The following is a 14709-nucleotide window of genomic DNA, read 5'->3' on the forward strand; positions in this document are numbered from 1 at the left end:
AAAAAAAAAAAAAAAAGAAAGAAAGAAAGAACAGATAGGAACAGGAGGAGACGTGGTGAATGTGGTGGGCTGAGATCCAAGAAGCAGCTGGAAGGGGCAAACCTGAGCCCTGGGAGCTGGGGACTCCATACCTGCCTCACAGCACCTGCTCTCTGGTTCTGCCCCAGATCCTCTGCCTCTCCCCTGGGTGCTACAGGAAGTGGAGCTAAGGCTGCTGGGTGAGGCTGCCTGTCAGTGTCTCTACAGCTGGCCCGGTCCCTTCAACCTCACTCTCCAGCTATTGCCAGGGATGCTGTGTGCTGGTTACCCGGAGGGCCGCAGGGACACCTGCCAGGTGAGGGGAGACCCCTGCACCTGCCTGGCAGGGCCAGAGTCCTAACCAGTGAGAAATAGATAAATGCCATCTCTCCAAACCTTATCTGCAAAAGGAGGGCAAGATTGCTAATGGATGGGGTTGATGTCAAGTCATTTGTTTGTTTGTTTGTTTGTTTGTTTTGAGACAGAGCTTCGCTTTGTTGCCCAGGCTGGACTGCAGTGGCACAATCTCAGCTTACTGCAACCTCCACCTCCCGAGCTCAAGTGACTCTTGTGCTTCAGCCTCCCAAGTAGCTGAGATTACAGGCATTCACCACGACAGCCGGCTAATTTTGTATGCACTTGTGCCCAGCCAAGTGAATTGATTGATTGAGATGGAGTTTTGCTCTTGTCACCCAGGCATGATCTCAGCTCACTGCAACCTCCACCTCCTGAATTCAAGCGATTCTCCTGCCTCAGCCTCCTAAGAAGCTGGGATTACAGGTGTGAGCCACCGTGTCCGGCCAAGCTTGAATGAATTTTAAAACCAAAGGCAGCATAGCCAGGAGCAGTGGCTCATGCTTCTAATCCCAGCTAATCAGAAAATTGAGGCTGCAGGATCACTTGAGCCCAGGAGTCTGAGACCAGCCTGAGCAACATAAAGATACCTCATCTCGAACAAAGAGAAAAAGAAAAGAAGAAGCTAGGTGCAGTGGCTCATGCCTGTAATCCTAGCACTTTGGGAGGCTGAGGCAGGCAGATTACTTGAGGTCGGGAGTTTGAGACCAGCCTGGATAATATGGTGAAAACCCGTCTCCACTAAAAATAGAAAAATGAGCTGGCTGTGGTGGTGCACACCTGTGGTCCCGGGTATTCAGGAGGCTGAGAATCACTTGAACCCAGGAGGCAGAGGTTGCAGTGAGCCGAGATTGCACCACTGCATTCCAGCCTGAGTGACAGAGCAAGAATTCGTCTCAAAAAAAGAAAAAAAAAAAAAAAGGAGAAAAAGGAAGGGAAGGAAAGAAGAAAGTAAGGGAGGGAGGAAAATTATTTCAACTAGACACTGGACAAGAATCACTTGGCTCTGATGATGCCTGCAGGATTCTCTTTCATGGCCTTGATTGGACTTGCCTGGTGCTCTTGGGTCTGACTGCCATCGGCCTTCTCCTTACAGGGCTTTCTTCTGTTTATAGAGCCCCAGAGAATGCAGAGGACAAGGCCTAGCCAAGGGGGGTTTCTAGGAGAACGGAGAAAGTGGCTGTATGTTGGGCCCAAAGGAGCTGCAGGACCTTCTCGAGGAGGCCAGTATAAAAGGGTGGGTCCCTAGGCTGACCCCCCGACATGCGGTCATCTGTCACCAGGGTGACTCTGGGGGGCCCCTGGTCTGTGAGGAAGGCGGCCGCTGGTTCCAGGCAGGAATCACCAGCTTTGGATTCGGCTGTGGACGGAGAAACCGCCCTGGAGTTTTCACTGCCGTGGCATCCTATGAGGCATGGATACGGGAACAGGTTATGGGTTCAGAGCCTGGACCTGCCTTTCCCATCCAGCCCCAGAAGCCCCAGTCAGATCCCCAGGAGCTCAGGGAGGGGAACTGCACCATTGCCCTGCCTGGTGAGTGGGCGACACCCCTGGATACGAGCAGGACACGGGAGGTTTGAGTTGGGATGGAGGCTGCTGGGAGTGATGGGGTGCAGGATGCCTCCTGACCCAGGCCTCTCACCCCTCAGAGTGCGGGAAGGCCCCACGGCCAGGGTCCTGGCCCTGGGAGGCCCGGGTGATGGTGCCAGGATCCAGACCCTGCTATGGAGCGCTGGTGTCTGAAAGTTGGGTCTTGGCACCTGCCAGCTGCTTTCTGGAGTAAGTGAGAATCCACGTTTCAGGCCTATCCTTGCTCCTCCCCACATCAGCCTGAGACCACACTATCTACATGGCCCCAGCCCCTCCCCTGAGGGGCGTTAGGGGTACAGGGTCCCATTCGGAGGTGTAGGATCCAGCACAAAAAGAGAGGTCCTGGACTGGCAGGGGTGGGTAGAGGCGTGGTAGAAGTCCGATCCCGGAGGCGGGGTGTAAGTAAGCCGTTGAAATGGGGGTGGGGTAGGAATCCCACCAGGGATGCAGGATCCTCTCCTGGAGAGTTTAAGCCAGGGGTGCGAGGTTTTCAGCCACGTGTGCGGGATTCGGCCCACGTCCCCCAACCCCCGTCCCGCAGCCGAAGCAGCTCGGACGGCCCGCCCCGCGACCTCGACACCTGGCGAGTGCTGCTGCCCTCGCGCCCGCGCGCAGAGCGGGTGGCGCGCCTGGTGCCCCACGAGAACGCCACGTGGGACTACGCCTCCGACCTGGCGCTGCTGCAGCTGGGCGCGCCAGTGAATCTGAGCGTGGCCCCGCGGCCCGTGTGCCTACCCTACCCGGAACACTACTTCCTGCCCGGGAGCCGCTGCCGCCTGGCCCGCTGGGGCCGCGGGGGTGAGCTGGGGTCCGGCGCTGGGCAGAACGGCGCCGAGCGGGGCAGGGGCCGTCATGGGCCGCAGCACGGGCTCCCTGCCTTTTCCGTCCCAGAACCCGCGCCTGGCCCAGGTGCGCTGCTGGAGGCGGAGTTGTTAGGCGGGTGGTGGTGCCACTGCCTGTACGGCCGCCAGGGGGAGGCAGTGCCGCTGCCGGGAGACCCGCCGCACGCGCTATGCCCCGCCTACCGGGAGGAGGAGGAAGCGGGCCGCTGCTGGGTAAGCGGCGGGAACCGCGCCTAGGCAGGTCTGCGAGTGCTTTTAGGGAGAGGGCGGGGCCTGCGGAACTGGGATTGGGGCGGAGCCGGAGTGGAGGCGGGACCAGACGAGCTGGGGGCAGGGCCTGGCCCTAGAGAACTTTCGGGAGGGGATTGAGGAGGGCTTTGAGGCGGGGATTGCTGTGGTTTCTATCCCTAGATTTAAGGAGAAAGCTGAATTCTTACACAAATTAGTATTTGGAGTCTGATTTGGAGAAGGTAGAACTTGATATTTCCGCAAACGGGAAAATCTGGGGTCTTGGAAAGCCCCAGGAGCGCTGATATTCTCTGCGCACGCGCAGAGACAAGTAACACACGCACTTTGTTGCAGAATGACTCGTGTTGGAGCCTTTTGTGCCAGGAGGAGGGGACCTGGTTTCTGGCTGGCATCAGAGACTTCCCCAGTGGCTGTCTACGTCCCCGAGCCTTCTTCCCTCTGCAGACCCATGGCCCATGGATCAGCCATGTGACTCGGGGAGCCTACCTGGAGGACCAGCTAACCTGGGATTGGGGCCCTGATGGGGAAGAGACTGAGACACAGACTTGTCCCCCTCACACAGAGTATGGTGGTGAGCAGGACACCTTTGGGGCCTAGGGACCCCTGGGGGCACATAGACCCATGACAGGGGCTCAGGTGTCAGCCACAGGGCCCCAGCTGAGGTGGCCATCTCCTCTCCCTAGCCTGTGGCCTGCGGCCGGAGGATGCTCCAATGGGGGTCCTGTGGCCCTGGCTAGCAGAAGTGCATGTGGCTGGCGATCGAGTCTGCACTGGGATTCTCCTGGCTCCAGGCTGGGTCCTGGTAGCCACTCACTGTGTCCTCAGGTGGGTCTCACTCATCTCCTAGGCTAGAGGCGGGAGGGGAGAATGAGACAAAGCCAAATGACTTGTTTTTGTTGTTTTTTTTTTAAATTAACATTGGGATCTCGCTGTGTTGCCCATGTCGGCCTCAAGCAATCCTCCTGCCTTTACCAATGTGCTATGATTACAGGCATGAGCTACTGTGCCTGACCCAAAGAACTCTTAAAATAGTGAGTTATTCTCCTTTACGCATCTTACAGTCAGGTGCAGTGGCTCATGCCTATAATCCCAGCACTTTGAGAGGCCAAGGCAGGTGGATCACAAGGTCAGGAGTTCAAGACCAGCCTGGCCAACATGGTGAAACCCCATCCCTACTAAAAAGACAAAAATTAGTCGGTCGTGGTGGCAGGCGCCTGTAATCGGGAGGCTGAGGCAGGAGAATCCCTTGAACCCCGAAGGCAGAGGCTGCAGTGAGCCAAGATCGTGCCACTGCACTCAAGCCTGGGCGACAGAGCAAGACTCCATCTAGAGTGGGTGGGGAAGGGGAAAGGATCTTACAGCACTGGGAGATGTTTTGACCCAGAAGGAGATTTGGAAGGAGGTTGACAGGAGTGAGTGGTATGACCCCAGAGAGTCATCCTTCCCTTGGGCTGGGAAGGACTTTGTCAGCAATGGGAGGAGTAGAAGGTGACATTGGGCCTTGTTCCAACAGGCCAGGCTCTACAACGGTGCCTTACATTGAAGTGTATCTGGGCCGGGCAGGGGACAGCCCCCTCCCACAGGTCTACCAGGTATCCCGCTTGGTCATCAGCATCCAGCTGCCCCGGCACCTGGGATTCAGGCCCCCCCTGGCCCTCCTTGAGCTGAGCTACCGGGTGGAGCCCTCCCCATCAGCCCTCCCCATCTGTCTCCACCCGGCTGGTGTCCCCCCAGGAGCCAGCTGCTGGGTGTTGGGCTGGAAAGACCCCCGGGACCGAGGTGAGTGCCCTGTGTCGTGGGAACGAGGAGTGGCTGGAGACCAGAGCGCTGCAACAACTCTGTCTCCTCTCCCCAGTCCCTGTGGCTGCCGCTGTCTCCATCTTGACACCACGAATCTGCCACTGCCTCTATCAGGGCATCCTGCCCCCTGGAACCCTCTGTGTCCTGTATGCAGAGGGACAGGAGGACAGGTGTGAGGTACAGGGGCCTGGGCGTCCTCGGGGAGGCAGGGGAGAAGCAGTGTTGGACTGCTGGACCTGGATTGGAATTCTTTTTTTTTTTTTTGAGACGGAGTCCCGCTCTATCACCCAGGCTGGAGTGCAGTGGCGTGATCTCGGCTCACAACAACCATCACCTCCCGGGTTCAAGCGATTCTCCTGCCTCAGCCTCCCTAGTAACTAGGCATACACCACCATGCCTGGTTGATTTTTGTATTTTTAGTAGAGACAGGGTTTCACCATGTTGGCCAGACTGGTCTCAAACTTCTGACCTCAGGTAATCTGCCCACTTTGGCCTCCCAAATTGCTGGGATTATGGGCACCAGCACCTGGCCAGGATTGGAATTCTTGGGTGTTGAGCCTCAAAAGGGACCCTGGCTGGACCCCGAAGAGAAACTAGGGACCTGGGTGTCTAGGGATGCAGACCAGTGTGCTTCGTGGCCAGACCCTGGGGAAAGGGTCAGGGGACCAAAAGGAAGGACAGCAGACCCATGTGACCTCCCTCCAACTACAGATGAGCTCAGCACCGCCCCTCCTGTGCCAGACGACGGAAGGCTCCTGGGTCCTCGTGGGCATGGCTGTTCAAGGAAGCCGGGAGCTGTTTGCCGCCATTGGCAATGAAAAGGCCTGGATCTCCCAGACGGTGGGAGAGGCCTACTTCCTGCCCCCCAGTGGCTCCCCACACTGGCCCACTGGAGGCAGCAACCTCTGCCCCCCAGAACTGGCCAGGGCCTCGGGCTCCCCGCACGGGGTCCACTTCCTGCTGCTGCTGACTCTCCTGATCCAGAGCTGAGGAGCTGGGGTTCCAGTGCCATTTCCCTCTTCTCCGCCCTCTACTTCCCGCCCAGTGGGGCTGGAATGTGGCCCAGCCGGCTGGCACCTCGAGGGCCCCACCCACCGAGATTGCAGCGGCTCTGGCTAATTGGGCCTCAGTGCCTGGGCTATTTTGAGCCCAGGAATCCTTGGGGGTGGTGGGAGGAGTGGACAATAAAGGTGTAAACACAGGCACCTGTGTGGCCTTGTGGCATCGCTGTGGGCAGGCTGAGGGGCTGGGCATCAGAGGCTAAGCGGGAAGCCCAAGTGGGAGGTCCTCTCCCTCCTCCCGCGTCTGAGTCAGGCCTTGGGCTCTCAGGAAATGTGTCCTGATAACCTGGCAGCTATTCCTTCATTCCAGCCGCAGGGCAGGGAGGTCGGGTGGCCAGCTGGCTGTGTGTCACCTGCCCAGTGGAGTCAGCACCCTCAGCACCTGCTAGACATCTCGCCCCCAGCTCAGATCTGCTGCCCTCGCTGCCCGCCATGGACACAGCTCGATGTGTGATGCTCCAATGTGTCCCCTGCACACACACAATACTGAGACCCTTCAAGGGCCTGCCGCTTTTACGTTCTGCCCAGAACTTGGGTCCCTTGTATGTGAATCCCACTCCCTCACCCACCGCTTACCTGCACCTCCCTGCATTCATTCAACCTGTGTTCCCTGCTAGCTGCTAAGTTGTGGCACAATTAAGCTTTGATATATAAGCCCACAAAGTGCCCCCAGTCTAGTAAGGACACATGTGGACACCTCTGGCTGGGGATCGGGAAGCGGTCGTAGAAGTGATGTTTGAGCACAGAAAAAGGGCAGGTGTTTTCCACCCAATGAATCTACAATTAAAAATTAAATAGAAACCCGACAAGGTGTGGTGGCTCACACCTAAAATCCCAGCACTTTGGGAGGCTGAGGTGGGAGGATCACTTGAGGCCAGAAGTTCGAGACCAGCCTGGGCAACAAACCAAGACCCCCATCTCCACTTTTTTTTTTTTTTTTTTTTGAGACAGTCTCACTCTGATGCTAAGACTGGAGTGCAGTAGCACGATCTTGGCTCACTGCAACCTCTGCTTCAGGGTTCAAGCGATCCTCCAGCCTCAGCCTCAAGTAGCTAGGATTGCAGACTCAAGCCACCACGCCCAGCTAACTTTTGTATTTTGTTTGTTTATTTTTATTTTTTGAGATGGAGTTTCCCTCTTGTCGCCCAGGCTAGAGTGCAATGGCACAATCTCAGCTCACTGCAACCTTCGCTTCCCAGGTTCAAGTGATTCTCCTGCCTCAGACTCCTGAGTAGCTGGGATTACAGGTGCCCACCGCCATGCCTGGCAAATTTTTGTATTTTTGTTTCTCCATATTGGCCAGGCTGGTCTTGAACACCTGACCTCAGGTGATCCGTCTGATTCAGCCTCCCAAAGTACTGGGATTACAGGCATGAGCCACCACATTCGGCCTATTTATTTATTTGTTTTGAGACGGAGTCTCCCTCTGTTGCCCAGGCTGAAGTACAGTGGGGAAATCTTGGCCTCCCAGTTCAAGTGATTCTCCTGACTCAGCCTCCTGAGTAGCTGAGATTACAGGTATGTATGCACTGCCATGCTTGGAATAATTTTTTAGTAGAGATGGAATTTTACCATCTTGGCCAGGCTGGTCTCAAACTCCTGACCTTGAGTGACCTTGAGTGATCTCCCACCTCGGCCTCCCAAAGTGCTGGGATTACAGGTGTGAGCCACCACATCCAGCTCGAGAATTTTTTTTTTTTTAATTAGCTAGGCATGGTAGCACACACCTGTAGTCCCAACTACTTAGGAGACTGAGGCAAGAGCAGCACTTGAGCCCAGGGGTTCAAGGCGACAGCGAGCTATGATTGTACCACTAAACTCCAGCCTGGGCAACAGAATGAGACCCTGTCTCAAAAAGAAAAAGAAAAAGGACAGCTGGGCGCAGTGGCTCACGCCTGTAATCCCAGCACTTTGGGAGGCCAAGGCAGAAGGATCACAAGGTCAGGAGTTCAAGACCAGCCTGGCCAAGATGGTGAAACTCATCTCTACTAAAAATACAACAGTTAGCTGGGTGCCTGTAATCCCAGCTACTGGGGAGGCTGAGGCAGGAGAATCACTTCAACCCAGGAGACAGAGGTTACAGTAAGCCAAGATCGTGCCACTGCACTCCAGCCTGAGAGTGAGATTCCATCTCAAAAAAAAAAAAAAAAAAAAAAAAAAAAAAAAAAAAAAAAAAAGGACAAACGGGGTAAGAGTAGGTTTTGAAGTGAAAGCCAGCTGATGAGGATGGTAGAGCGGTCACCTCTAGGGCTGGGCACAATCCCTGGCTTGAGAAGGAAGAGGAAGAAGATAAAAGACCTAGAAAGAGACTGGGAGTTTTCACTGAGAGGCGGAGAAAAAGGCCAGAGGTTCTTATAAGGCCAGGCTTAGCCTTAGCACCTACATGCCAGCTAGAATAATCCCCAGGATCTTCACAGTGTGTACATCCCCACCTGCCCCCATTCCCAGCCAGTCACCCCATGCCATTCCCACAAACACTACACATACCCCATCCTCTGCCGAAACCCACCTATCAGGCCCCATATCTTGCCCCCTCCTCCCAGCTAAGACCCCTTCTAGTCAGGCCCCTTCCACTCACCTACCAGAGGAATCATCTGACCTCCAGCCTGGGCCCCAGACAGCTGGTCTCTGGAAAGCAGGTGGGGACACGAGTCTCTGCTTTTCCTGAAGCTCAGACCCAACAGGTATTGTTTGGTTTTTGTCTGAGACAGAGTCTTGCTCTGTCACCCAGGCTGGAGTGCAGTGGCATGATCTTGGCTCACTGTAATCTTTGCCTCCCTTGTTCAAGTGATTGTCCTGCGTCAGCCTCCCCAGTAGCTAGGATTACACGCATGTGCCATCACGCCCGGGTAATTTTTTTGTATTTTTAGTAGAGACAGGGTTTCACCATGTTGGCCAGGTTGGTCTCGAACTGCTGACCTCAGGTGATCCTCCCACCTCGGCGTCCCAAAGTGCTGGGATTGCAGGCATGAACCACCACACCCAGCCTCAACAGGTTTTGAATGACCAGAGGTCCCCACTGGAGGACATGCCTCACCCCCACCGCAGCCACATGGCGGGCCTTCTTTCCCTGAGCCTCTGCCCCCTCCACTCCGCCCTCCCATCTTCACCTTACCGCCTTTCATAACCTCTTTCAGTCTTAGCTCTCAAGGCAGTTCATCAAGGACCCTTCCACGATGCCAGCCTTTGCCAGGCTGTGGTTCGATCATGCCATTCTCTTTCATCACTATTTCTAGCTTGAAATTATTGTGTAATTACAATTTTTTTTTTTTTTTTTGAGACAGAGTCTTGCTCTGTCGCCCAGGCTGGAGTGAAGTGGCACAGTCTTGGCTCACTGCAACCTCTGCCCCTGGGTTTCAGCAAATCTGGTGCCTCAGCCTCCCGAGTAGCTAGGATTACAGGTGCCCACCACCACACCCAGCTAATTTTTTGTATTTTTAGTAGAAACAGGGTTTCACCATGTTGGTCAGACTGGTCTCCAACTCCTGACCTTATGATCCACCCACCTTGGCCTTCCCAAGTGCTGGTATTGCAGGCATGCGCCACCATGCCCGGCTTTTTTTGTTTCGTTTTGTTTTGTTTTTTTGAGATAGGGTGTCCCTCTGTTGCCCAGGCTGGACTGCAGTGGTGCGATCATAACTCAATGCTGCATTAACTCCTAGGCTCAAGCAATCCTCCTGCCTCAGCCTCCCAAGTAGCTGGGACCATAGGCATGCGCGACCACACCTGCCTAATTTTTATATTTTTTTGTAGAGATGAGGCCTCACTATGTTGCCCAGGCTGGTCTGGAACTCTTGGTGTCAAGCGATGCTCCAGCCTCAGCCTCCCAAAGCAGATTAGCCACCTTGCCAGCCTGAGTGTAATATTTGTCACCCCTACTTCACCATGAGCTCAGGGCTCAGCGGGGATGGGGCTGGTGCCTGTTTTGTCTTGGGCACCTGAACATCATAGGCACTCAGGAAATGTCTGCGGGATGATTGGCGCTGCTGGACAAGCTCACTACCACCCATGAGGTGCTGGTTTTGCAGAAAGGGCCTGATGGAAAACAGATCCTGGTGTCTTAAGCTCCCATACCTGGCCTAAGAAGGGAGGGAGGTCCTGGGGGGCCTAACTGGCCTAAGATACCTGAAAGACGTGAGGCGGAGGAGAGTCACATTCCAGGGAGGCCACGCACACACACACACACCACATGCACGTGCGTGTACACACAAGACACACTACACACACAAGGACACGACTAACACACCTGCACACATATACCACACCACATACACACACCATACAAGGGACACACACAGCCTACACAGGCATACACACACATCACACCTCATACTACACACTGGAACACACACACACAGGCGGGCCTGGGGCTCTGGAAGGACTCTTGACTTTGGCGGTAAGGAGGAGCCAGAGGGCGGGGCCAGGGGAGGGGCGAGCAGGTAGGTGCAGCCACTCCTGGGAGGACCCTGCGTGGCCAGACTGTACCAGTGACTCGTCCACACTGCTTGCTAAGGAGACTCCAGGCGTCTCCTGCTGTGGCCGCTCCCTGCCTTAGAGGCCAGCCTTGGACACCTGCTGCCCCTTCCCAGCCCGAATTCTGGTATCTTTCCCTCTGAGCCAACATCTGGGTCCTGCCTTCGACACCACCCCTAGCTTCCTACCTTAGGCTACTGGAGTCTGCCCCAGGGGCCCTTGTCCTGGGCCATGGCCCAGAAGGGGGTCCTGGGGCCTGAGCAGCCGGGGGCTGTGGCCATTCTGCTCTATCTTGGATTATTACAGTTGGGAACAGGTGAGTGAGGACGCGGGGGCGGGGCGGGGACAATGCGCTGGAGGGAGCCAGCGTGATCATTTTCTGGGGTGCGCCCTTGTCCGGGGCCCAAGAAAACCCCCGGCTTCCCTAGCTCTTGGCCTCCTCCTCCCACCTTGGCTCTGCCAGGGAAGGGGCCAGCCCTCTGGAGCAGTGGTCGGTGCTGAGGAGTCAGGAAACCCGAGTCTTTTACTCATCGCTCCCTCTTTCTCTTTCTTTCCAGGAGCGGAAGGGACAGAAGGTGAGGCTTTCCTCGGAGAGAAGAGGGGAGGGGGATGGGACTTGGATCGGATTCCCCTGGGGTTTAACCAGTGCCTGGCCCTTGGCTGGGCTGCCCTCCCACTGCATTCTCTTAGGGCTCCCAAGGAGGGGGAGTTGTAGCCCTCACCTTATGGACAGAGGTTCCAAGGTGCTGAGGTGCAGAGAAGCAGCAACTTGCCCAGGGCACACTGCCAGTGAGGGTGCAGCTGGGATTCAGACTGACTTCCAAAGTGGGGCAATTCAGATGGTTTTTTGGTTTGGTTTTGTCTTTTGAGACAGGGTCTGGGTCTGTCATCATCCAGGCTGGAGTGCAGTGGTACGATCACAGCTCACTGCAGCCTCAACCTCCCGGGCTCATGTGATCCTCCCCCCTCAGCCTCCCTAGTAGCTGGGACTACAGGTGCATGTCACCACACCCAGCTAGTTGGTTGTTTTTGTTTTGTTTTGTTTTGTTAGAGATGGGGGCCTCACTACGTTGGGCAGGCAGGTCTTGAACTCCTGGATTCAAGCAATCCTCCTGCCTCCACCTTCCAAAGTGCTGGGATTACAGGTGTGAGCCACTGTTCCCATCCTCAAGGTGGTTTTGAGGGAACCAAACCAAGGGTCTCCTTTCTTGGAAGGCACACAACCCAGCTCTGAGTCAGACTGGCTTTCATTCCCAGCTTCGCTGTGCACTGGCTGTGTGTCACTGGCCAAGTCCCCTACCTTTCTAAGCCCTTAGACTCCTCGACTCTAAAATGAAGCTGCTCGTGTTAGTCTCCTGGAGCTGTGGAGAGAAAGCAGGGAGATGAGGAGGCAAAAAGCCCTTCCCGGGGCTGGCACAGCCGCTGGGCTCTCTAAATAGTGGCTGTTGTCATGATGGTGAGGGAGACGAAGAACGGGGCTGCAGTTTTCTCTGCTCCTAGATGACTTTGTGAAGAGCAGTTGGGCCCCACTCCAAACATCGGCCTCAGTGCGGGTGGGGCTGGGGCTGTCCTGGAAACTAGACATTCACGTCACGGCATCCCAGTTCTGCTGTTCATGTCCACAACGCCATGAGCGCTGCAGACATGGGAATCTGCCCCTAGGAAACGCCCAGGTTGGTGTGGTGAAACAGACACAGTTGTGGACTCTGGAACAATCGTGAGATTGGGCAGCTTGGGGCGCATGAGGCTGGGGGTCGGGGGCCTGGGCTCTGAGGCAATGCCCAACTCAGCCAGCAGGAGCCCACCAGGCTACGGAGGGGCTGCCATTCCAATCAAGCATCCACAGGCAGAGGGAAGTTTGCCAGACAGTAAGGATGGGGAAGGGCACTCCAGGTAGAGTGACCTGGATCAGCCAAGGTCCCGGGTAAACAAGTGTGTGGCCTGATGTACACAACTGTGGGGTCCAGAGGGGATGGCTGGGGCCGAGGGCAGTGCCATGACCGCCTGGAAGGTATCTTAAGGGCAGTGTGGAGCCAGGGAAGGGTTTAAGCAGGGCTGTGGCCTGGTCAGATTGGAGGCTTATGAAAATCTTGTAAGAGGTGGGATGGACGGAAGGCTTGCAAGGAGGGAGGCTGCTATGAGACCTGAATTAGGTAATGGGTAGTGGAAAGAAGGGGCAGAACTGCCCATGCCTGGGAGGGGACAAAGGGGTACTGACTCCTGTGAACCCACTTCCCAAGCACTGTATCAGAGCTCCTGGGCTGCGCAGGAGTGGCCGGGCTAACAGCTCCTTCCCTTCCTCCCCGGCAGCACCCTGTGGTGTGGCCTCCCAAGCACGCATCACAGGTGGCAGCAGTGCAGACCCCGGGCAGTGGCCCTGGCAGGTCAGCATCACCCACGACGGCGTCCATGTGTGTGGCGGCTCTCTTGTGTCTGAGCAGTGGGTGCTGTCAGCTGCTCACTGCTTCCCAAGGTACCGTGGAAGTCAAAAATGGGCTGGAGGTTCAAGTTCATGGGTCAATCCAGGTCAACGGCTGGGGTTCTTGGGTTGGGTTTGAGGGTGTCAGTTAAGTCTGGAAGAGCCAGTTAGGAGTGAAGGGGAGGGATCAGAGGTTACAGGATAAAACTAAGGTGCAATTTGAGACCTAAAAGGAGCTAACTGGAATCGGGTTGAATGCTACAAGGCAGCGGGGGTTAGGGAACAAGGAGAGGTCTCCTGGGTCCCAGCCTTTGCCCCGTGCCTGCAGCGAACACGAATACCGCAAGCAAGACTATGAGGTCATGCTGGGGGCCCACCAGCTGCTGCACTACTCCCCGGACGCCAAGGTCAGCACCGTGAAGAAAATCTTCACCCACCCTAGCTACCTCCAGGAGGGCTCCCAGGGTGACATCGCACTCCTCCAACTTGACATTCCCGTCAGTTTCTCCCGCTACATCCGGCCCATCTGCCTCCCTGCAGCCAATGCCTCCTTCCCCAATGGCCTCCACTGCACTGTAACTGGCTGGGGCCACACGGCCCCCTCAGGTGAGGCGAGACGCGGGATGCCTAGAGGCATGGAGGGCCACCTGACTGGGGAGGGGCCCTGGGTAAGCATCTTCTGCCCCCACAGTGAGCCTCCAGGCCCCCAAGCCACTGCAGCAACTCGAGGTGCCTCTGATCAGTCGTGAGACGTGTAACTGCCTATACAACATCGATGCCAAGCCTGAGGAGCCGCACTTTGTCCAGGAGGACATGGTGTGTGCCGGCTACGTGGAAGGGGGCAAGGACGCCTGCCAGGTAAGCGCGGGTCCAGGGAGGCAGATGACCAGGGCAGCTTGGGAGAGGAGGCCTGGCCCGGTCCTGACGGCTGCTGTGTGGCTTCTCTCCTCAGGGTGACTCTGGGGGGCCACTCTCCTGCCCCGTGGAGGGTGTCTGGTACCTGACGGGCATTGTGAGCTGGGGCGATGCCTGTGGGGCCCGCAACAGGCCTGGTGTGTACACTCTGGCCTCCAGCTATGCCTCCTGGATCCACAGCAAGGCGCCAGAACTCCAGCCTCGTGTGGTGCCCCAAACCCAGGAGTCCCAGCCTGACATCAACCTCTGTGGCAGCCACCTGGCATTCAGCTCTGCCCCCTCAGCCCAGGCCTTGCTGAAGCCCATTCTTCTCCTGCCTCTGGGTCTGGCTCTGGGCCTCCTCTGCCCATGGCTCAGCGAGCACTGAGCTGGCCCTGCTTCCAGGACGGATGCGTCACACTCAAGAACAGGAGCCTGGTCCTTCCCTGATGGCCTTTGGACACCGGGCCTGGCTTGGGACGCTCCTTCTTCCAGGACTCTGCAGGAGGCAGGGGCCCGATCTTGATCTTTGAGCCCATTCTTCTGGTGTGCTCTTTGGGACTATAACCAACAGTCACAAGTTTTATTGCCTGTGGCAATGATCAGAGCCTTTGGCCCCTCACCCGCCGTGGACCAGCCCATTGGCCGGGCTCCTATGGAGCTCCTGGGACCCTTGGCTATGCAAATGAGCGCTGGCTCCCACCTGTTTCTGGAAGACTGCTCCCATGCCCGCCCGCCAGCCTGATGAGCATACCTCTCTGCCCTCTCCCTGTGTTCGGGGCTCGGGCCACCTTTGTGCAGCTTCTTTTTTCAAGGACAGGAAAGGTCCCAATCTTGCCCACTGGCCACTGAGTGCCCCTGAGCCCTGACTCCTAGACTCCGGAGGACTGAGCCCCCACCGGAACTGGGCTGGCGCTTGGATCTGGGGTGGGGGTAACAGGGCAGGAAGGAGTAAAATGTTTGAGCACAACTCGCCATGCACCTGTGAAGTGAAATGAAGAACATCGGC

At 56.6% G+C, this 14709-nt stretch overlaps 2 protein-coding genes across 4 annotated transcripts in view; both read left to right on the top strand.

The window, feature by feature from the left end:
* Positions 1–6055, top strand: part of PRSS36 (serine protease 36) — a 10005-nt gene extending 3950 nt beyond the window's left edge. Inside the window, exons 6-15 of one of the 2 annotated variants that reach the window (XM_017515515.2) lie at positions 168–334; positions 1656–1905; positions 2022–2151; positions 2504–2760; positions 2854–3017; positions 3387–3624; positions 3737–3878; positions 4567–4832; positions 4909–5030; positions 5565–6055. In XM_017515515.2, the coding sequence (XP_017371004.1) occupies positions 168–334; positions 1656–1905; positions 2022–2151; positions 2504–2760; positions 2854–3017; positions 3387–3624; positions 3737–3878; positions 4567–4832; positions 4909–5030; positions 5565–5843 (2015 nt within the window). In that variant the 3' untranslated portion in view covers positions 5844–6055. The remainder of the gene's footprint in view (positions 1–167; positions 335–1655; positions 1906–2021; positions 2152–2503; positions 2761–2853; positions 3018–3386; positions 3625–3736; positions 3879–4566; positions 4833–4908; positions 5031–5564) is intronic. The other variant, XM_017515516.2, reaches the window with a different exon arrangement.
* A 4305-nt stretch (positions 6056–10360) lies between these two features.
* On the top strand, positions 10361–14675 carry PRSS8 (serine protease 8). Of its 2 annotated transcripts, XM_017515510.2 has the most exons (6): positions 10361–10703; positions 10945–10962; positions 12698–12860; positions 13135–13412; positions 13498–13664; positions 13759–14675. In XM_017515510.2, the coding sequence occupies exons 1-6, from the start codon at positions 10619–10621 to the stop codon at positions 14086–14088; spliced, it is 1041 nt and encodes a 346-aa protein (XP_017370999.1). In that variant the 5' UTR covers positions 10361–10618; the 3' UTR covers positions 14089–14675. The 2 variants fall into 2 exon arrangements, with proteins under 2 accessions (XP_017370999.1, XP_037589778.1); XM_037733850.1 differs by lacking the exon at positions 10945–10962 and having other exon boundaries at positions 10368–10703.
* Positions 14676–14709: the final 34 nt, after the last annotated feature.

Source organism: Cebus imitator, unplaced genomic scaffold (genome assembly GCF_001604975.1).
Source record: "Cebus imitator isolate Cc_AM_T3 unplaced genomic scaffold, Cebus_imitator-1.0 Scaffold552, whole genome shotgun sequence".
Lineage (NCBI taxonomy): Eukaryota > Metazoa > Chordata > Mammalia > Primates > Cebidae > Cebus > Cebus imitator.